General features: G+C 35.7%; 1 protein-coding gene across 2 annotated transcripts; it reads left to right on the top strand.

The window, feature by feature from the left end:
* Positions 1 to 852: 852 nt before the first annotated feature.
* LOC129922985 (myosin-16-like) lies at positions 853 to 16,898 on the top strand. 2 transcript variants are annotated; one of them, XM_056011530.1, is made up of 5 exons: positions 853 to 1,137; positions 6,493 to 6,580; positions 7,696 to 7,760; positions 8,428 to 8,507; positions 15,741 to 16,898. In XM_056011530.1, the coding sequence occupies exons 2-5, from the start codon at positions 6,505 to 6,507 to the stop codon at positions 16,219 to 16,221; spliced, it is 702 nt and encodes a 233-aa protein (XP_055867505.1). In that variant the 5' UTR covers positions 853 to 1,137; positions 6,493 to 6,504; the 3' UTR covers positions 16,222 to 16,898. The 2 variants fall into 2 exon arrangements, with proteins under 2 accessions (XP_055867505.1, XP_055867504.1); XM_056011529.1 differs by lacking the exon at positions 853 to 1,137 and adding an exon at positions 6,135 to 6,308.
* Positions 16,899 to 17,253: the final 355 nt, after the last annotated feature.

Here is a 17,253-nt window from a genome sequence, read left to right as displayed (position 1 = left end):
TTTGTCTATGCTTAAGGCCGACACTACAAGGAAAGACAATTAGCGAAATTAATCAATAAGTTTTAAGCTTCTTGTTAAGTTACTTCAAAGAAGTTACTTCAAATAAGAAGATAATTAGGCCTACGTCCTTTTGACAATCTACAATTCTGTTGCATTATGTTAATATCGGAGAATCTATCTATCTATCTATCTATCTATCTATCTATCTATCTATCTCACTTTCTAGGTGTCTGGCTTCTTATATATTAATTAAGGATTTTAATCCAGCCTTCTATCATAGTTAATAAACATGCACACTTACACAATAGGCTGGGGTATATGTTGGATTGAACATTTCTTTTCTTGGTGCATCAAACTCCTCCATAATGTCAACACATTCAATGTTTGGCAAAGTCAAAACCTAACCCTATTCCAACATGTACACTATTGGCTCGTGAATTCTAGGATGCCTGTTGGTCCAAATAATATTAATATTCAAAATAAAATTAAAATGTCTATGTCATCAATTTGTTTGTAAATTGAAGTGTAAGTTTAAATAGAAAGAAATGTTAAAGTATTATTTTGTTACTGTCCACCAATTTTTGAAACTTTTTTTTTCTAAAGAGTTTTAATACACTATAATATAACCAATACATAACCCGATTCCACATAACGGCCACCTACTTTTGGACCACCCTGGAGAGAACTATATCTCTAATGTTTTATTGTATCTGTATACTCTCTAGGAGGCAAGACTTATTTGTCCAATCGATCTCAGGACATTCCTGTCTGAGATAAGACAATATCCTGTCTTTGAATCAGTTCAAGTTTGTTTAGGAAATAAAGTCCAGAATACAAAGAGTTAAAAATCTCCTTTCTACCTGGATGACTTTTATGTGTCAGTGACTACACGAAAATCTCTATCCAATGACGTCAGTAGACTTACGCCAGCTTTATATCCAGCCCCAAATAACAGACATTAGCAAGCACATTAGAACCTTATTAGGGATAAGAACTTGATGAACTGTTTGCTTTATTTCCCAAAGAGTTTGGAATAGTTTCTTTTATAAGAAGTCACTAATTGGATATTTTATTTCTTAGCTTGAGTTTAAAATTGTTGAATACAAAGTTGATTTTGTGTAAACCAGAGGAAGGGCGGTAAGTCTTTATTTAAATGAATGCTTTGTATGAGCTAGTTCTTACTTTGAACTTGAGACTGAGACAGCCAAGACGTAGAGCTATGTTTACTACGACGCCGCTATGTTACAAAATGATTGCAATTAATTCTCTACATCTATTATTAATTATGATTTTCTTTGTTTGACATTACATAGGATCCTATCCATTCAGAATATATGGTACACAAGATAGATACAGTATAAAAATCTGTTTTATAAGTTTAAAGCATCGCAGTCCAGTCTTTGATCAAGAAATCTCCTAAACTGTCGTACGGATTCGCATGAAATTTCGTACACAGGTTTCTTTTAATTCCTATACGCTAGCTAAAAACCGTTTTTGACGGATTCACAACATGGCCACTGCTATTCGCGAAAAAAGGCCAGCTTTCTATCAAACATTTGTATTTTATTTTCGGTATTTCCCCAAAAACCTTAGTCTGCATATTGTTATGGCACGATTAGAAATTAGTTATTTGTTTTGTAAACAGGAGGAGGTTTGATTTAGCGACACTGAAGCAACAAGTTAAAACTAGACGAGGTTTTGAGGAAGGATAGCGAAATATAAACAGATGTAAACAGACTACTTTTGGAGGGCTTTAGAGACAAGAAGCTTTTATGAACGTAGAGATTTAGCTTGACGACATTCGACGGTTCCCTTTGTTATTATTAAACTTATTCGACATTCGCTTCCAATACCCTAGAAGGCCTACTGTTGGCCTTTCGCCTCTGGTATTGGATTTCATTATATTTGTGTGTTACGTTTGGCTTAGCTGCATTAGACACAACGCGGAAGTACCTAACAAGCTGCATTAGACACAGCGCGAAAGTACCTAACAAGCTGCATTAGACACAGCGCGAAAGTACCTAACAAGCTGCATTAGATACAGCGCGGAAGTACATAACAAGCTGCATTAGACACAGCGCGAAAGTACATAACAAGCTGCATTAGACACAGCGCGAAAGTACCTAACAAGCTGCATTAGACACAGCGCGAAAGTACATAACAAGCTGCATTAGACACAGCGCGAAAGTACATAACAAGCTGCATTAGACACAGCGCGAAAGTACCTAACAAGCTGCATTAGACACAGCGCGAAAGTACCTAACAAGCTGCATTAGACACAGCGCGAAAGTACATAACAAGCTGCATTAGACACAGCGCGAAAGTACCTAACAAGCTGCATTAGACACAGCGCGAAAGTACCTAACAAGCTGCATTAGACACAGCGCGAAAGTACATAACAAGCTGCATTAGACACAGCGCGAAAGTACCTAACAAGCTGCATTAGATACAGCGCGGAAGTACATAACAAGCTGCATTAGACACAGCGCGAAAGTACATAACAAGCTGCATTAGACACAGCGCGAAAGTACCTAACAAGCTGCATTAGACACAGCGCGAAAGTACATAACAAGCTGCATTAGACACAGCGCGAAAGTACATAACAAGCTGCATTAGACACAGCGCGAAAGTACCTAACAAGCTGCATTAGACACAGCGCGAAAGTACCTAACAAGCTGCATTAGACACAGCGCGAAAGTACATAACAAGCTGCATTAGACACAGCGCGAAAGTACCTAACAAGCTGCATTAGACACAGCGCGAAAGTACCTAACAAGCTGCATTAGACACAGCGCGAAAGTACATAACAAGCTGCATTAGACACAGCGCGAAAGTACATAACAAGCTGCATTAGACACAGCGCGAAAGTACATAACAAGCTGCATTAGACACAGCGCGAAAGTACATAACAAGCTGCATTAGACACAGCGCGGAAGTACCTAACAAGCTGCATTAGACACAGCGCGAAAGTACCTAACAAGCTGCATTAGACACAGCGCGAAAGTACATAACAAGCTGCATTAGACACAGCGCGGAAGTACATAACAAGCTGCATTAGACACAGCGCGAAAGTACCTAACAAGCTGCATTAGACACAGCGCGAAAGTACCTAACAAGCTGCATTAGACACAGCGCGAAAGTACATAACAAGCTGCATTAGACACAGCGCGAAAGTACCTAACAAGCTGCATTAGACACAGCGCGAAAGTACCTAACAAGCTGCATTAGACACAGCGCGAAAGTACATAACAAGCTGCATTAGACACAGCGCGAAAGTACATAACAAGCTGCATTAGACACAGCGCAAAAGTACCTAACAAGCTGCATTAGACACAGCGCGGAAGTACCTAACAAGCTGCATTAGATACAGCGCGGAAGTACATAACAAGCTGCATTGAATACAGCGCGAAAGTACCTAACAAGCTGCATTAGACACAGCGCGAAAGTACATAACAAGCTGCATTAGACACAGCGCGGAAGTACATAACAAGCTGCATTAGACACAGCGCGGAAGTACCTAACAAGCTGCATTAGACACAGCGCGAAAGTACATAACAAGCTGCATTAGACACAGCGCGAAAGTACATAACAAGCTGCATTAGACACAGCGCGGAAGTACATAACAAGCTGCATTAGATACAGCGCGGAAGTACATAACAAGCTGCATTAGACACAGCGCGGAAGTACCTAACAAGTTGCATTAGACACAGCGCGGAAGTACATAACAAGCTGCATTAGACACAGCGCGGAAGTACATAACAAGCTGCATTAGATACAGCGCGGAAGTACATAACAAGCTGCATTAGACACAGCGCGGAAGTACATAACAAGCTGCATTAGATACAGCGCGGAAGTACATAACAAGCTGCATTAGACACAGCGCGAAAGTACCTAACAAGCTGCATTAGACACAGCGCGGAAGTACATAACAAGCTGCATTAGATACAGCGCGAAAGTACCTAAAAGCTGCATTAGATACAGCGCGGAAGTACATAACAAGCTGCATTAGACACAGCGCGAAAGTACATAACAAGCTGCATTAGACACAGCGCGAAAGTACCTAACAAGCTGCATTAGACACAGCGCGAAAGTACATAACAAGCTGCATTAGACACAGCGCGAAAGTACATAACAAGCTGCATTAGACACAGCGCGAAAGTACCTAACAAGCTGCATTAGACACAGCGCGAAAGTACCTAACAAGCTGCATTAGACACAGCGCGAAAGTACATAACAAGCTGCATTAAACACAGCGCGAAAGTACATAACAAGCTGCATTAGACACAGCGCGAAAGTACCTAACAAGCTGCATTAGACACAGCGCGAAAGTACATAACAAGCTGCATTAGACACAGCGCGAAAGTACATAACAAGCTGCATTAGACACAGCGCGAAAGTACATAACAAGCTGCATTAGACACAGCGCGGAAGTACCTAACAAGCTGCATTAGACACAGCGCGAAAGTACCTAACAAGCTGCATTAGACACAGCTCGAAAGTACATAACAAGCTGCATTAGACACAGCGCGGAAGTACATAACAAGCTGCATTAGACACAGCGCGAAAGTACCTAACAAGCTGCATTAGACACAGCGCGAAAGTACCTAACAAGCTGCATTAGACACAGCGCGAAAGTACATAACAAGCTGCATTAGACACAGCGCGAAAGTACCTAACAAGCTGCATTAGACACAGCGCGAAAGTACCTAACAAGCTGCATTAGACACAGCGCGAAAGTACATAACAAGCTGCATTAGACACAGCGCGAAAGTACATAACAAGCTGCATTAGACACAGCGCGAAAGTACATAACAAGCTGCATTAGACACAGCGCGAAAGTACCTAACAAGCTGCATTAGACACAGCGCGAAAGTACATAACAAGCTGCATTAGACACAGCGCGAAAGTACCTAACAAGCTGCATTAGACACAGCGCGGAAGTACATAACAAGCTGCATTAGATACAGCGCGGAAGTACATAACAAGCTGCATTAGACACAGCGCGGAAGTACCTAACAAGCTGCATTAGACACAGCGCGGAAGTACATAACAAGCTGCATTAGACACAGCGCGGAAGTACATAACAAGCTGCATTAGATACAGCGCGGAAGTACATAACAAGCTGCATTAGACACAGCGCGGAAGTACATAACAAGCTGCATTAGATACAGCGCGGAAGTACATAACAAGCTGCATCAGACACAGCGCGAAAGTACCTAACAAGCTGCATTAGACACAGCGCGGAAGTACATAACAAGCTGCATTAGATACAGCGCGAAAGTACCTAACAAGCTGCATTAGATACAGCGCGAAAGTACATAACAAGCTGCATTAGATACAGCGCGGAAGTACATAACAAGCTGCATTAGATACAGCGCGGAAGTACATAACAAGCTGCATTAGACACAGCGCGAAAGTACGTAACAAGCTGCATTAGACACAGCGCGGAAGTACATAACAAGCTGCATTAGATACAGCGCGAAAGTACCTAACAAGCTGCATTAGATACAGTGCGAAAGTACATAACAAGCTGCATTAGACACAGCGCGGAAGTACATAACAAGCTGCATTAGACACAGCGCGAAAGTACCTAACAAGCTGCATTAGACACAGCGCGGAAGTACATAACAAGCTGCATTAGACACAGCGCGAAAGTACATAACAAGCTGCATTAGATACAGCGCGAAAGTACCTAACACTATGAAGCATTTATACAATATCACGAATTCCGCATTTTTAAAGCAATTTTTTTTTTCCTGAGTCTACTTATTTTTAATGTACCATACGTCATTTCGGCTTCCTTTTAGAAGCAGTTTAAATAAAAAACAAAACCAATCATATTAGCACTAATAAAAGAGATATGGAATCTTTGTTTTTGGAGTGAGAAAGAGAGAGAGAGAGCTAGAGAGAGAGAGAGAGAGAGAGAGAAGAAAATAATGGTACTTTGTAACACTGTCAAGAACAACAACTAAATCCTAACAGCATTGAAAAGATAACTCTAGATCTTTTGTTCTTACACTACATTCAAAAGGGGTCAAAGAAACGACTACAATTAATAAAACCAAAATGATATATTTTTTGTATTTAGAGGAAACAAAATACCCAGAGAAATGTAGAAAGGAAAACTTGAATGTGTACAAAGGACTAACCTTTTGTTTGTTGGCCCGGGTGGGGGAGCTGATAAGTAGAAGTACTACTAAAATCAACGGAACCAAAATATGAGATCGTGTTTGTGTCGGCGGCGCATTTGGAAGCGGGTCTTTCCAAATCAAGTCAAAAGTCTATGTTGGAGAAATTACGATGCACAGGTAAAAACAACAACAACAATAAAACCCTAGGTTTTAAAGAGCGAAAAAGAGAGAGAGAGAAGGAAACAGAATAGGCCGTGAACATTTCATTGTAACATTTACGACATTAAAATATAAGTACTAATTAAAAAACGTTAATGATAAATTTCAAACCAAATTTTATTTGTGAATGATATTATTTCAGTTGACAGTTGCAATGGATGAAGCTCTTCACAATAAAGAAACATCAAACTTAGAAAATACAAATATCGTTTGTTGGAAACGTCTCTATAGTAAGTTTTTTTTTAAATAAGTCTTTTTTTTTAGTAATTCTTTTTTTTTTAGTAATTATTTTTTTTTTAGTAATTCTTTTTTTTTTAGTAATTCTTTTTTTTTTAGTAATTCTTTTTTTTTTTTAGTAATTCTTTTTTTTTAGTAATTCTTTTTTTTTTTTTAGTAATTCTTTTTTTTTTTAGTAATTCTTTTTTTTTTAGTAATTCTTTTTTTTTTAGTAAGTCTTTTTTTTTAGTAATTCTTTTTTTTTTTTTAGTAATTCTTTTTTTTTTTAGTAATTCTTTTTTTTTTTAGTAATTCTTTTTTTTTAGTAATTCTTTTTTTTTTAGTAAGTCTTTTTTTTTTAGTAATTCTTTTTTTTTTAGTAATTCTTTTTTTTTTTTTAGTAATTCTTTTTTTTTTTAGTAATTCTTTTTTTTTTAGTAATTCTTTTTTTTTAGTAATTCTTTTTTTTTAGTAAGTCTTTTTTTTTTAGTAAGTCTTTTTTTTTAGTAAGTCTTTTTTTTAGTAAGTTTTTTTTAGTAAGTATTTTTTTATGAAGTTAGTGTTTTTAGTAGATCTCTGTCTTTGTTAATCCCCCCGTGCTGGTGTCCGCCATCAAAGGTCTATTGAGGAACTTGGTGTGGCTAGTGGTATGGTTGTTGGGTCTCTTCCACTCCCACCAGTGTAGGTACCTCAACAGGGGTTTCTGTTTGGCTTCAGTATTGGCCTGATCGTCTTCTCTAACGAACGTTTCAACCCAGGTGCCACGTTTAGGCTGGGAAGTATTGCGCATCATTCACACACATAGCAAGTTTCCTTCATCATGAACCATTGTATTTCTCCCGATCCTCGTCGTTTTGTTTGTTTGTCTGATGTATTAATAATGAATTTTTGTCTGATGTATTAATAATGAATTTTGTGTGATGCATTAATAATGAATTTTGTTTGTGTGAAGTATTAATAATGAATTTTGTGTGATGTATTAATAATGAATTTTGTTTGTGTGATGTATTAATAATGAAATTTGTTTGTGTGATGTATTAATGAATTTAGTTCGTCTGATGTATTAATAATGAATTTTGTTTGTGTGATTACACGTGAGATATTCACAAAGAATGATTGTGTGTTCCAGGCAAAACCGACACGTTCTTAGAGTCTACGGTACTGAATCCTTCACCACAACATCTTTTTGTAACAGTAAGTTCTCATTGGATCACAATCTCAAACATTTTCATTCAATACATAGGCGATTCTCTCGATACATTTCACTGCAATTTCCCCCCTTTTTTTTACATTTTTTGTAACCAATATCTTACAGTCACATGGAACAATACAAAAAAACGAAGGAAAATCCATTTTGAGAATTGTGGAGGCAATAGAAGAAAACAAAAGCAGGGAGAGATACTTAGGAGGCCACATTGAAAGATTTCTGTTACCCAGAGGCGTAGTGAGCAAAACGTGCACCCGGGCCAATGAAATGAAGTAAATAATGTTGAGTTGAAAATGTTGAGCCTCTTGTCATTTAAGAACCTTTGAAGTGCTTATTAATTCAAAGTGCGTGGTATGGAGTAATTAGAAAGAAATTACTCTCTTAGAGAGTCAACATTGGAGACTTAGTAAAGAATCAATCAGTTGGTGAAGGCTTTGAATTCTTTAAATGTACATTATTTACTGTAACGTTTAATGCCAATCTTTTTCTCTTTTCTTGTAGACTAAAAAACATTTAGGTATTTTTCTAGAAATATTATGTATTTTCTCTTTTAACTTTTGTTTGTTTCATAACTTTTTAATTGATACAACTTTTAAACGTTTCTTTATTAACATACCTATTATTATTTTTTTTTTTTTTTTACCATTGTAATAGCAAATCTCTTTAAAAGAGAAATACTTACTATGCTCCCTTGAGGATGATTCTTCATTGACAGATGTAGAAAGCCTTAACAAGTAAGTCTTCTTCATTTTCTTGTTTTGTCTTGTTGTTCATCGTTTTTTCTGTGACATCAATGAAATCTAGATTTACATTACACAATCATTTGTTGATACAATCATATTGTTCACCATCAACTATTCATCCATCCATATATTCATTTATTAATAACAGTAAAACATGGCGCTTTGGTGTCTCCATTATGACACGGATCAGTTTGGAACTGGACATCAACTTTCTATTTGATTTTTATTCAATTCTCACCCTCAACATTTCTTTCACCACCTTTAATTGAACTTTTATCAAATGGAAGATTGTCACGTAATGTAGTTCTAAATGGTATCAATTCAAGAGTCCATTTGCTAATAATAATACTTCTACTTATACACAGACGTCTTTAACAACTTAACGCTGTCTCTCAATACCCTGACATTTTAACTTGCCCAAGCCACGCTGTCTCTCAATACCATGACTTTTTAACTTGCCCAAGTAACGATGTCTCTCAAAACCCTAACTTTTTAACTTGCCAAGATAACAATGCCTCTCAATACCATGACTTTTTAACTTGCCCAAGTAACGCTGTCTCTCAATACCCTGACTTTTTAACTTGCCAAGGTAACGATGTCTCTCAATACCCTGACATTTTAACTTGCCCAAGTAACGATGTCTCTCAATACCCTGACTTTTTAACTTGCCCAAGTAACGATGTCTCTCAATACCCTGACATTTTAACTTGCCCAAGTAACGATGTCTCCCAATACCCTGACATTTTAACTTGCCCAAGTAACGATGTCTCTCAATACCCTGACATTTTAACTTGTCAAGTAACGATGTCTCTCAATACCATGACTTTTAACTTGCCCAAGTAACGCTGTCTCTCAATACCCTGACATTTTAACTTGCCCAAGCCACGCTGTCTCTCAATACCCTGACATTTTAACTTACCCAAGTAACGATGTCTCTCAATACCCTGACTTTTTAACTTGCCAAGTAACGATGTCTCTCAATACCATGACTTTTTAACTTGCCCAAGTAACGCTGTCTCTCAATACCCTGACATTTTAACTTGCCCAAGCCACGCTGTCTCTCAATACCCTGACATTTTAACTTGCCCAAGCCACGCTGTCTCTCAATACCCTGACATTTTAACTTGCCCAAGCCACGCTGTCTCTCAATACCCTGACTTTTTAACTTGCCAAGTAACGATGTCTCTCAATACCCTGACTTTTTAACTTGCCAAGTAACGATGTCTCTCAATACCCTGACTTTTTAACTTGCCAAGTAACGATGTCTCTCAATACACTGACTTTTTAACTTGCCAAGTAACGATGTCTCTCAATACACTGACTTTTTAACTTGCCAAGGTAACGATGTCTCTCAATACCCTGACTTTTTAACTTGCCAAGTAACGCTGTCTCTCAATACCATTGTCTGTTTAGTCATCATCGTCGCTACTACTTCTTGACCTCTGTCCCTGTCTATCGCCTTGTCCACTTGCTACATTTCAGTGTCTTCCTAGTTCAACTCTTTATAATTTAAAATCGAGGACATTTAAAAAAATTCAATTAATTCTTGTTATCCAACTCTCAATTTATTTCAATATTTACTTTTCATTGAGACATATAAGAATGCAACGTATCTCCATGACTGAGAAGATGTCACTGTCACTGTCATTAACTTGACACATTTTTTATTCCTAAATGGGAAAAGTTAAGCAGCTAGTCAACTCTTGTATCCATTTAAAAAATTGAACTCAAAACACTTATAAAACATTAACGTTTCTCAATTTTCTAGGAAATATCCAAATAATATTTGTTAAAGCGTTTACCTCCAAATGTCTAACGCCAAAACGACCAAGCGACAAAGCGGACCCGCCACATCTATGGCAGAAAGAAAATATAATGTCCTTCGTATAAAGTACAATTTACTTTTGATTAGGGTAATAATAGAATATCCATACTCTGTTTGGGACCCCTAAAATTTTTATTTTAAGAATCACGAACAGACACAAAATAGAGCAGTGAGATTCATAACAAAGGAAGATTCACATTTGATTAGCGCAGTGTTTCCCAAACTGTGTTTCGAGGAACTCTAGTGTTCCGCGCGCGGCGTTCCAGTACCACCTCATCGTGGTCACCGCGTGAACACTCCGCTCTCCTGGAGTGGCCAAGGGTACTGGTTGCTTGCCGCTAATGAATGAGCAGCCGGCAAGTGTAAAAGGAAAACAAAGGAGTTATGTCCCCCCCCCATTGTGGGGCCCCGGGGCAACGGTTAGTAAGAGACTCACGGGTTCTCCGAAAAGTGGATAGCGCTGGACACAAACTCGAGGGTTGGTCGGGTTCTCCTGGGACTCGGCTGATTCGCGGGTCTCTCTCTATGGGCAAAGACCGGACTGACTGGCGCGGCCTTAGCGGGCTGCGTCGGACGGACTGGTTGGCGTCCACGAGCTAGGCTCTATCTAGCCCGTTCTCTGGCGCGCTAGTGGAGGAATACGCCGCGACCAATGGCAACTCTGACACTGGGAATGTCGAGAAATGCGCGCCGCCCCACTCCTGCCTTGCAGGAAACTTATATGCCAGTGTTCCGCGAGGTCTGAATGAGTGTGTCCACGAACTACTGGAATAATGAACTAGCAGGCCACCACGTGAAGTAATCGCTCTAAACAAAATAAGCAAAGTGTTCATCAAAATATTCAGAATGTGTGAAGTGTTCCGCTAAGGAAAAACTTTGGGAAGCTCTGGCTTAGAATAATACCTTGAGTCAAATCATTACATTTAGAAAGCTTTCAGGAAAGAAGACTCTAAAGTAAAGTAGCAATCACACATAAAACACTGGATTAGAATAATACCTTGAGTAAAATCATTACATTTAGAAAGCTTTCAGGAAAGAAGACTCTAAAGTAAAGTAGCAATCACACATAAAACACTGGATTAGAATAATACCTTGAGTAAAATCATTACATTTAGAAAGCTTTCAGGAAAGAAGACTCTAAAGTAAAGTAGCAATCACACATAAAACACTGGATTAGAATAATACCTTGAGTAAAATCATTACATTTAGAAAGCTTTCAGGAAAGAAGACTCTAAAGTAAAGTAACAATCACACATAAAACACTGGATTAGAATAATACCTTGAGTAAAATCATTACATTTATAAAGCTTTCAGGACAGAAGACTCAAAAGTAAAGTAGCAATCACACATAAAACACTGGATTAGAATAATACCTTGAGTAAAATCATTACATTTATAAAGCTTTCAGGACAGAAGACTTAAAAGTAAAGTAGCAATCACACATAAAACACTGGATTAGAATAATACCTTGAGTAAAATCATTACATTTATAAAGCTTTCAGGACAGAAGACTTAAAAGTAAAGTAGCAATCACACATAAAACACTGGATTAGAATAATACCTTGAGTAAAATCATTACATTTAGAAAGCTTTCAGGACAGAAGACTTAAAAGTAAAGTAGTAAAGTAGCAATCACACATAAAACACTGGATTAGAATAATACCTTGAGTAAAATCATTACATTTAGAAAGCTTTCAGGAAAGAAGACTCAAAAGTAAAGTAGCAATCACACATAAAACACTGGATTAGAATAATACCTTGAGTAAAATCATTACATTTAGAAAACTTTCAGGAAAGAAGACTCAAAAGTAAAGTAGCAATCACACATAAAACACTGGATTAGAATAATACCTTGAGTAAAATCATTACATTTATAAAGCTTTCAGGACAGAAGACTCAAAAGTAAAGTAGCAATCACACATAAAACACTGGCTTAGAATAATACCTTGAGTAAAATCATTACATTTATAAAGCTTTCAGGACAGAAGACTCAAAAGTAAAGTAGCAATCACACATAAAACACTGGATTAGAATAATACCTTGAGTAAAATCATTACATTTATAAAGCTTTCAGGACAGAAGACTTAAAAGTAAAGTAGCAATCACACATAAAACACTGGATTAGAATAATACCTTGAGTAAAATCATTACATTTATAAAGCTTTCAGGACAGAAGACTTAAAAGTAAAGTAGCAATCACACATAAAACACTGGATTAGAATAATACCTTGAGTAAAATCATTACATTTAGAAAGCTTTCAGGACAGAAGACTTAAAAGTAAAGTAGCAATCACACATAAAACACTGGATTAGAATAATACCTTGAGTAAAATCATTACATTTAGAAAGCTTTCAGGAAAGAAGACTCAAAAGTAAAGTAGCAATCACACATAAAACACTGGATTAGAATAATACCTTGAGTAAAATCATTACATTTAGAAAGCTTTCAGGAAAGAAGACTCAAAAGTAAAGTAGCAATCACACATAAAACACTGGATTAGAATAATACCTTGAGTAAAATCATTACATTTAGAAAGCTTTCAGGAAAGAAGACTCAAAAGTAAAGTAGCAATCACACATAAAACACTGGATTAGAATAATACCTTGAGTAAAATCATTACATTTAGAAAGCTTTCAGGAAAGAAGACTCAAAAGTAAAGTAGAAATCACACATAAAACACTGGATTAGAATAATACCTTGAGTAAAATCATTACATTTAGAAAGCTTTCAGGAAAGAAGACTCAAAAGTAAAGTAGCAATCACACATAAAACACTGGATTAGAATAATACCTTGAGTAAAATCATTACATTTATAAAGCTTTCTGGAAAGAAGACTCAAAAGTAAAGTAGCAATCACACATAAAACACTGGATTAGAATAATACCTTGAGTAAAATCATTACATTTATAAAGCTTTCTGGAAAGAAGACTCAAAAGTAAAGTAGCAATCACACATAAAACACTGGATTAGAATAATACCTTGAGTAAAATCATTACATTTAGAAAGCTTTCAGGAAAGAAGACTCAAAAGTAAAGTAGCAATCACACATAAAACACTGGATTAGAATAATACCTTGAGTAAAATCATTACATTTAGAAAGCTTTCAGGAAAGAAGACTCAAAAGTAAAGTAGCAATCACACATAAAACACTGGATTAGAATAATACCTTGAGTAAAATCATTACATTTAGAAAGCTTTCAGGAAAGAAGACTCAAAAGTAAAGTAGCAATCACACATAAAACACTGGATTAGAATAATACCTTGAGTAAAATCATTACATTTATAAAGCTTTCTGGAAAGAAGACTCAAAAGTAAAGTAGCAATCACACATAAAACACTGGATTAGAATAATACCTTGAGTAAAATCATTACATTTATAAAGCTTTCTGGAAAGAAGACTCAAAAGTAAAGTAGCAATCACACATAAAACACTGGATTAGAATAATACCTTGAGTAAAATCATTACATTTAGAAAGCTTTCAGGAAAGAAGACTCAAAAGTAAAGTAGCAATCACACATAAAACACTGGATTAGAATAATACCTTGAGTAAAATCATTACATTTAGAAAGCTTTCTGGAAAGAAGACTCAAAAGTAAAGTAGCAATCACACATAAAACACTGGATTAGAATAATACCTTGAGTAAAATCATTACATTTAGAAAGCTTTCAGGAAAGAAGACTCAAAAGTAAAGTAGCAATCACACATAAAACACTGGATTAGAATAATACCTTGAGTAAAATCATTACATTTAGAAAGCTTTCAGGAAAGAAGACTCAAAAGTAAAGTAGCAATCACACATAAAACACTGGATTAGAATAATACCTTGAGTAAAATCATTACATTTAGAAAGCTTTCAGGAAAGAAGACTCAAAAGTAAAGTAGCAATCACACATAAAACACTGGATTAGAATAATACCTTGAGTAAAATCATTACATTTAGAAAGCTTTCAGGAAAGAAGACTCAAAAGTAAAGTAGCAATCACACATAAAACACTGGATTAGAATAATACCTTGAGTAAAATCATTACATTTAGAAAGCTTTCTGGAAAGAAGACTCAAAAGTAAAGTAGCAATCACACATAAAACACTGGATTAGAATAATACCTTGAGTAAAATCATTACATTTAGAAAGCTTTCAGGAAAGAAGACTCAAAAGTAAAGTAGCAATCACACATAAAACACTGGATTAGAATAATACCTTGAGTAAAATCATTACATTTATAAAGCTTTCTGGAAAGAAGACTCAAAAGTAAAGTAGCAATCACACATAAAACACTGGATTAGAGTAATACCTTTAGTAAAATCATTACATTTAGAAAGCTTTCAGGAAAGAAGACTCAAAAGTAAAGTAGCAATCACACATAAAACACTGGATTAGAATAATACCTTGAGTAAAATCATTACATTTAGAAAGCTTTCAGGAAAGAAGACTCAAAAGTAAAGTAGCAATCACACATAAAACACTGGATTAGAATAATACCTTGAGTAAAATCATTACATTTAGAAAGCTTTCTGGAAAGAAGACTCAAAAGTAAAGTAGCAATCACACATAAAACACTGGATTAGAATAATACCTTGAGTAAAATCATTACATTTATAAAGCTTTCTGGAAAGAAGACTCAAAAGTAAAGTAGCAATCACACATAAAACACTGGATTAGAATAATACCTTGAGTAAAATCATTACATTTATAAAGCTTTCTGGAAAGAAGACTCAAAAGTAAAGTAGCAATCACACATAAAACACTAGATTAGAATAATACCTTTAGTAAAATCATTACATTTAGAAAGCTTTCTGGAAAGAAGACTCAAAAGTAAAGTAGCAATCACACATAAAACACTGGATTAGAATAATACCTTGAGTAAAATCATTACATTTATAAAGCTTTCTGGAAAGAAGACTCAAAAGTAAAGTAGCAATCACACATAAAACACAGGATTAGAATAATACCTTGAGTAAAATCATTACATTTAGAAAGCTTTCAGGAAAGAAGACTTAAAAGTAAAGTAGCAATCACACATAAAACACTGAACCATATATTTCAAATACAAAGACAAAACCTAATACAATACTCAGAAAGACACAAAGATTAAAGTAAATTCCTTGTTCTATATGCTGGGACAAATCTGTACAAATGCTCCTTCTTTCCTAGTGCTATTAGAGCATGGAAAGGGTTACCTGAGTCAGCCAGGAAAACAGAATTTAAGTCATTGATTAACATGCATGACTAGATTGCACCCTGGAAAACGTGTAGAACGTAATCATTTATTTTTTTGAGTAACGTCTGTATTTAATAAGATAAGATAAGAATGTTCAAATCTAGTACGCATTTTATAAATATATATGTTTACATTTGTATTTACTGTTTTCAATCTTATATCTTCTACACAATGAAGTTCCCTGGAACAGTCAATATCAGTAGCAGCCACAGCTCGGAGTCATGAAGAAATCTTTCAAGAGCTGGAAAGTCAACTTCAAAACATGGAAGCTCGCCATCAGAAAGAAATGATGGAATTAAAACATCAACACGAAATGCACATCATAGAATTGGAGAGCACGCTGACAACAAAACTCAAATCTCTGGAGACTGAAAGTTCACTTCGAGAACGTCTGCACGAGGAGGAAATGAAAGAATTGAGAAGACAACTCGAGAAACAGCAGGTACAGTCTCAGCTGGATTTAGGTGCAATGAAGCACAAATATTCACTGGACACTTCACACTATCAGTCGTGTATAGAAAACCTGCAGAGTAGACTGTTAGTCAAAGAACTAGAACATCAGTTACAAATGAAAGAATTAGAAAGTCAGTTAAGAAAACAGTTCGCACTGGAGAAGAAAAAACTACGAAAAGCAAACAAATCCAAGAACAGAAAATGATAGCAATTTATTGTTTGTGTAATCTGGACTTCTTTCTTTGAAATCTTCTATTCCATTTTAAATGTTCAGATTTGTGTGTGTGTATTATTCTTTCATCAGAATGATTTCAATGTTTCTAAGTCTTTCTTTAAATGATCAATTCACTGTTCGAAGCATTCTACTCTTAAATGTTAAAAGTTATGCATTTATTTTCACGCGTGAAGATCTAGTGTATACAACACAAAAAGCATTCAAAAATTATGTATCTTTTGAATGACTTTGATTGTTATTTGTACATTAACAAATGGATGCACTAAAGACGACTGTGTGAAATGTTTCTTGTATTTATGACTGTACATTTGTTTACAAATTGAAGGCTAGTCTTGGAACTGAATGACAGTTGAATGCTGAACTATTGTTGCCAATGCATATAAGTTAGGAGCTATTCTTTGTCATTACCTACTGGCAAGAATTTCGCCCTTAATTCCACGGAGCTTTCCTAATCAAATATTGAGATTGTCTTCCCAACACCTTAACGCCATAAAACAAAACATTTTTCATATATTTGTATTATTCTTAATTTTAGAGTCAATATGGATGTACAGTATGAGTGTACTAAGTTTTTAATGGTATGATTTCATTGGTTTAAATTAAATTTAATGACACCGAATTGTTGTGTTAATAAAGATTGTTATTCCTGCTAAAAGTGTTAACATCTTGTAGTTGACTTCAGCCAATACATTTGTACTACACTTTGTAAGTTTATTTCAATTCTTAAACTACGTCTGGCTCTGAACAAGAAGCCTGCTAGTATTTGATGAACATATATAGTTTAAGCTGTTGACATCGTCCATGAGTAGCTATTCTTGGACTCAATTCTAAACATGATAAAACAAAATCCTTTGGGGAAGCAAATAACAGGTTATAGATCAGATTTAGATGCCAGAAACTAAGAGCACAAAGAGTTAGATGTCACTAGGATATGTAGTGTTCTTAGTAAAGTTGTAGTATCTAATTTTAGTCATATGGGAGAGAAACTCAAAGTTACAATTA

This window comes from Biomphalaria glabrata, chromosome 14 (genome assembly GCF_947242115.1).
Source record: "Biomphalaria glabrata chromosome 14, xgBioGlab47.1, whole genome shotgun sequence".
NCBI classification, from domain to species: Eukaryota; Metazoa; Mollusca; class Gastropoda; family Planorbidae; genus Biomphalaria; species Biomphalaria glabrata.
This window is presented reverse-complemented; position numbering and strand designations above follow the sequence as displayed.

Bases quoted from the DNA above. Each gene is read 5' to 3' on its own strand.
- LOC129922985 (XM_056011529.1), top strand. From the start codon at position 6,219: ATGAGATCGTGTTTGTGTCGGCGGCGCATTTGGAAGCGGGTCTTTCCA. The intron at 6,581-7,695 runs GTAAGTTTTTTT...TGTGTGTTCCAG, and splicing joins TTGTTGGAAACGTCTCTATA to GCAAAACCGACACGTTCTTA. The intron at 7,761-8,427 runs GTAAGTTCTCAT...CCATTGTAATAG, and splicing joins CACAACATCTTTTTGTAACA to CAAATCTCTTTAAAAGAGAA.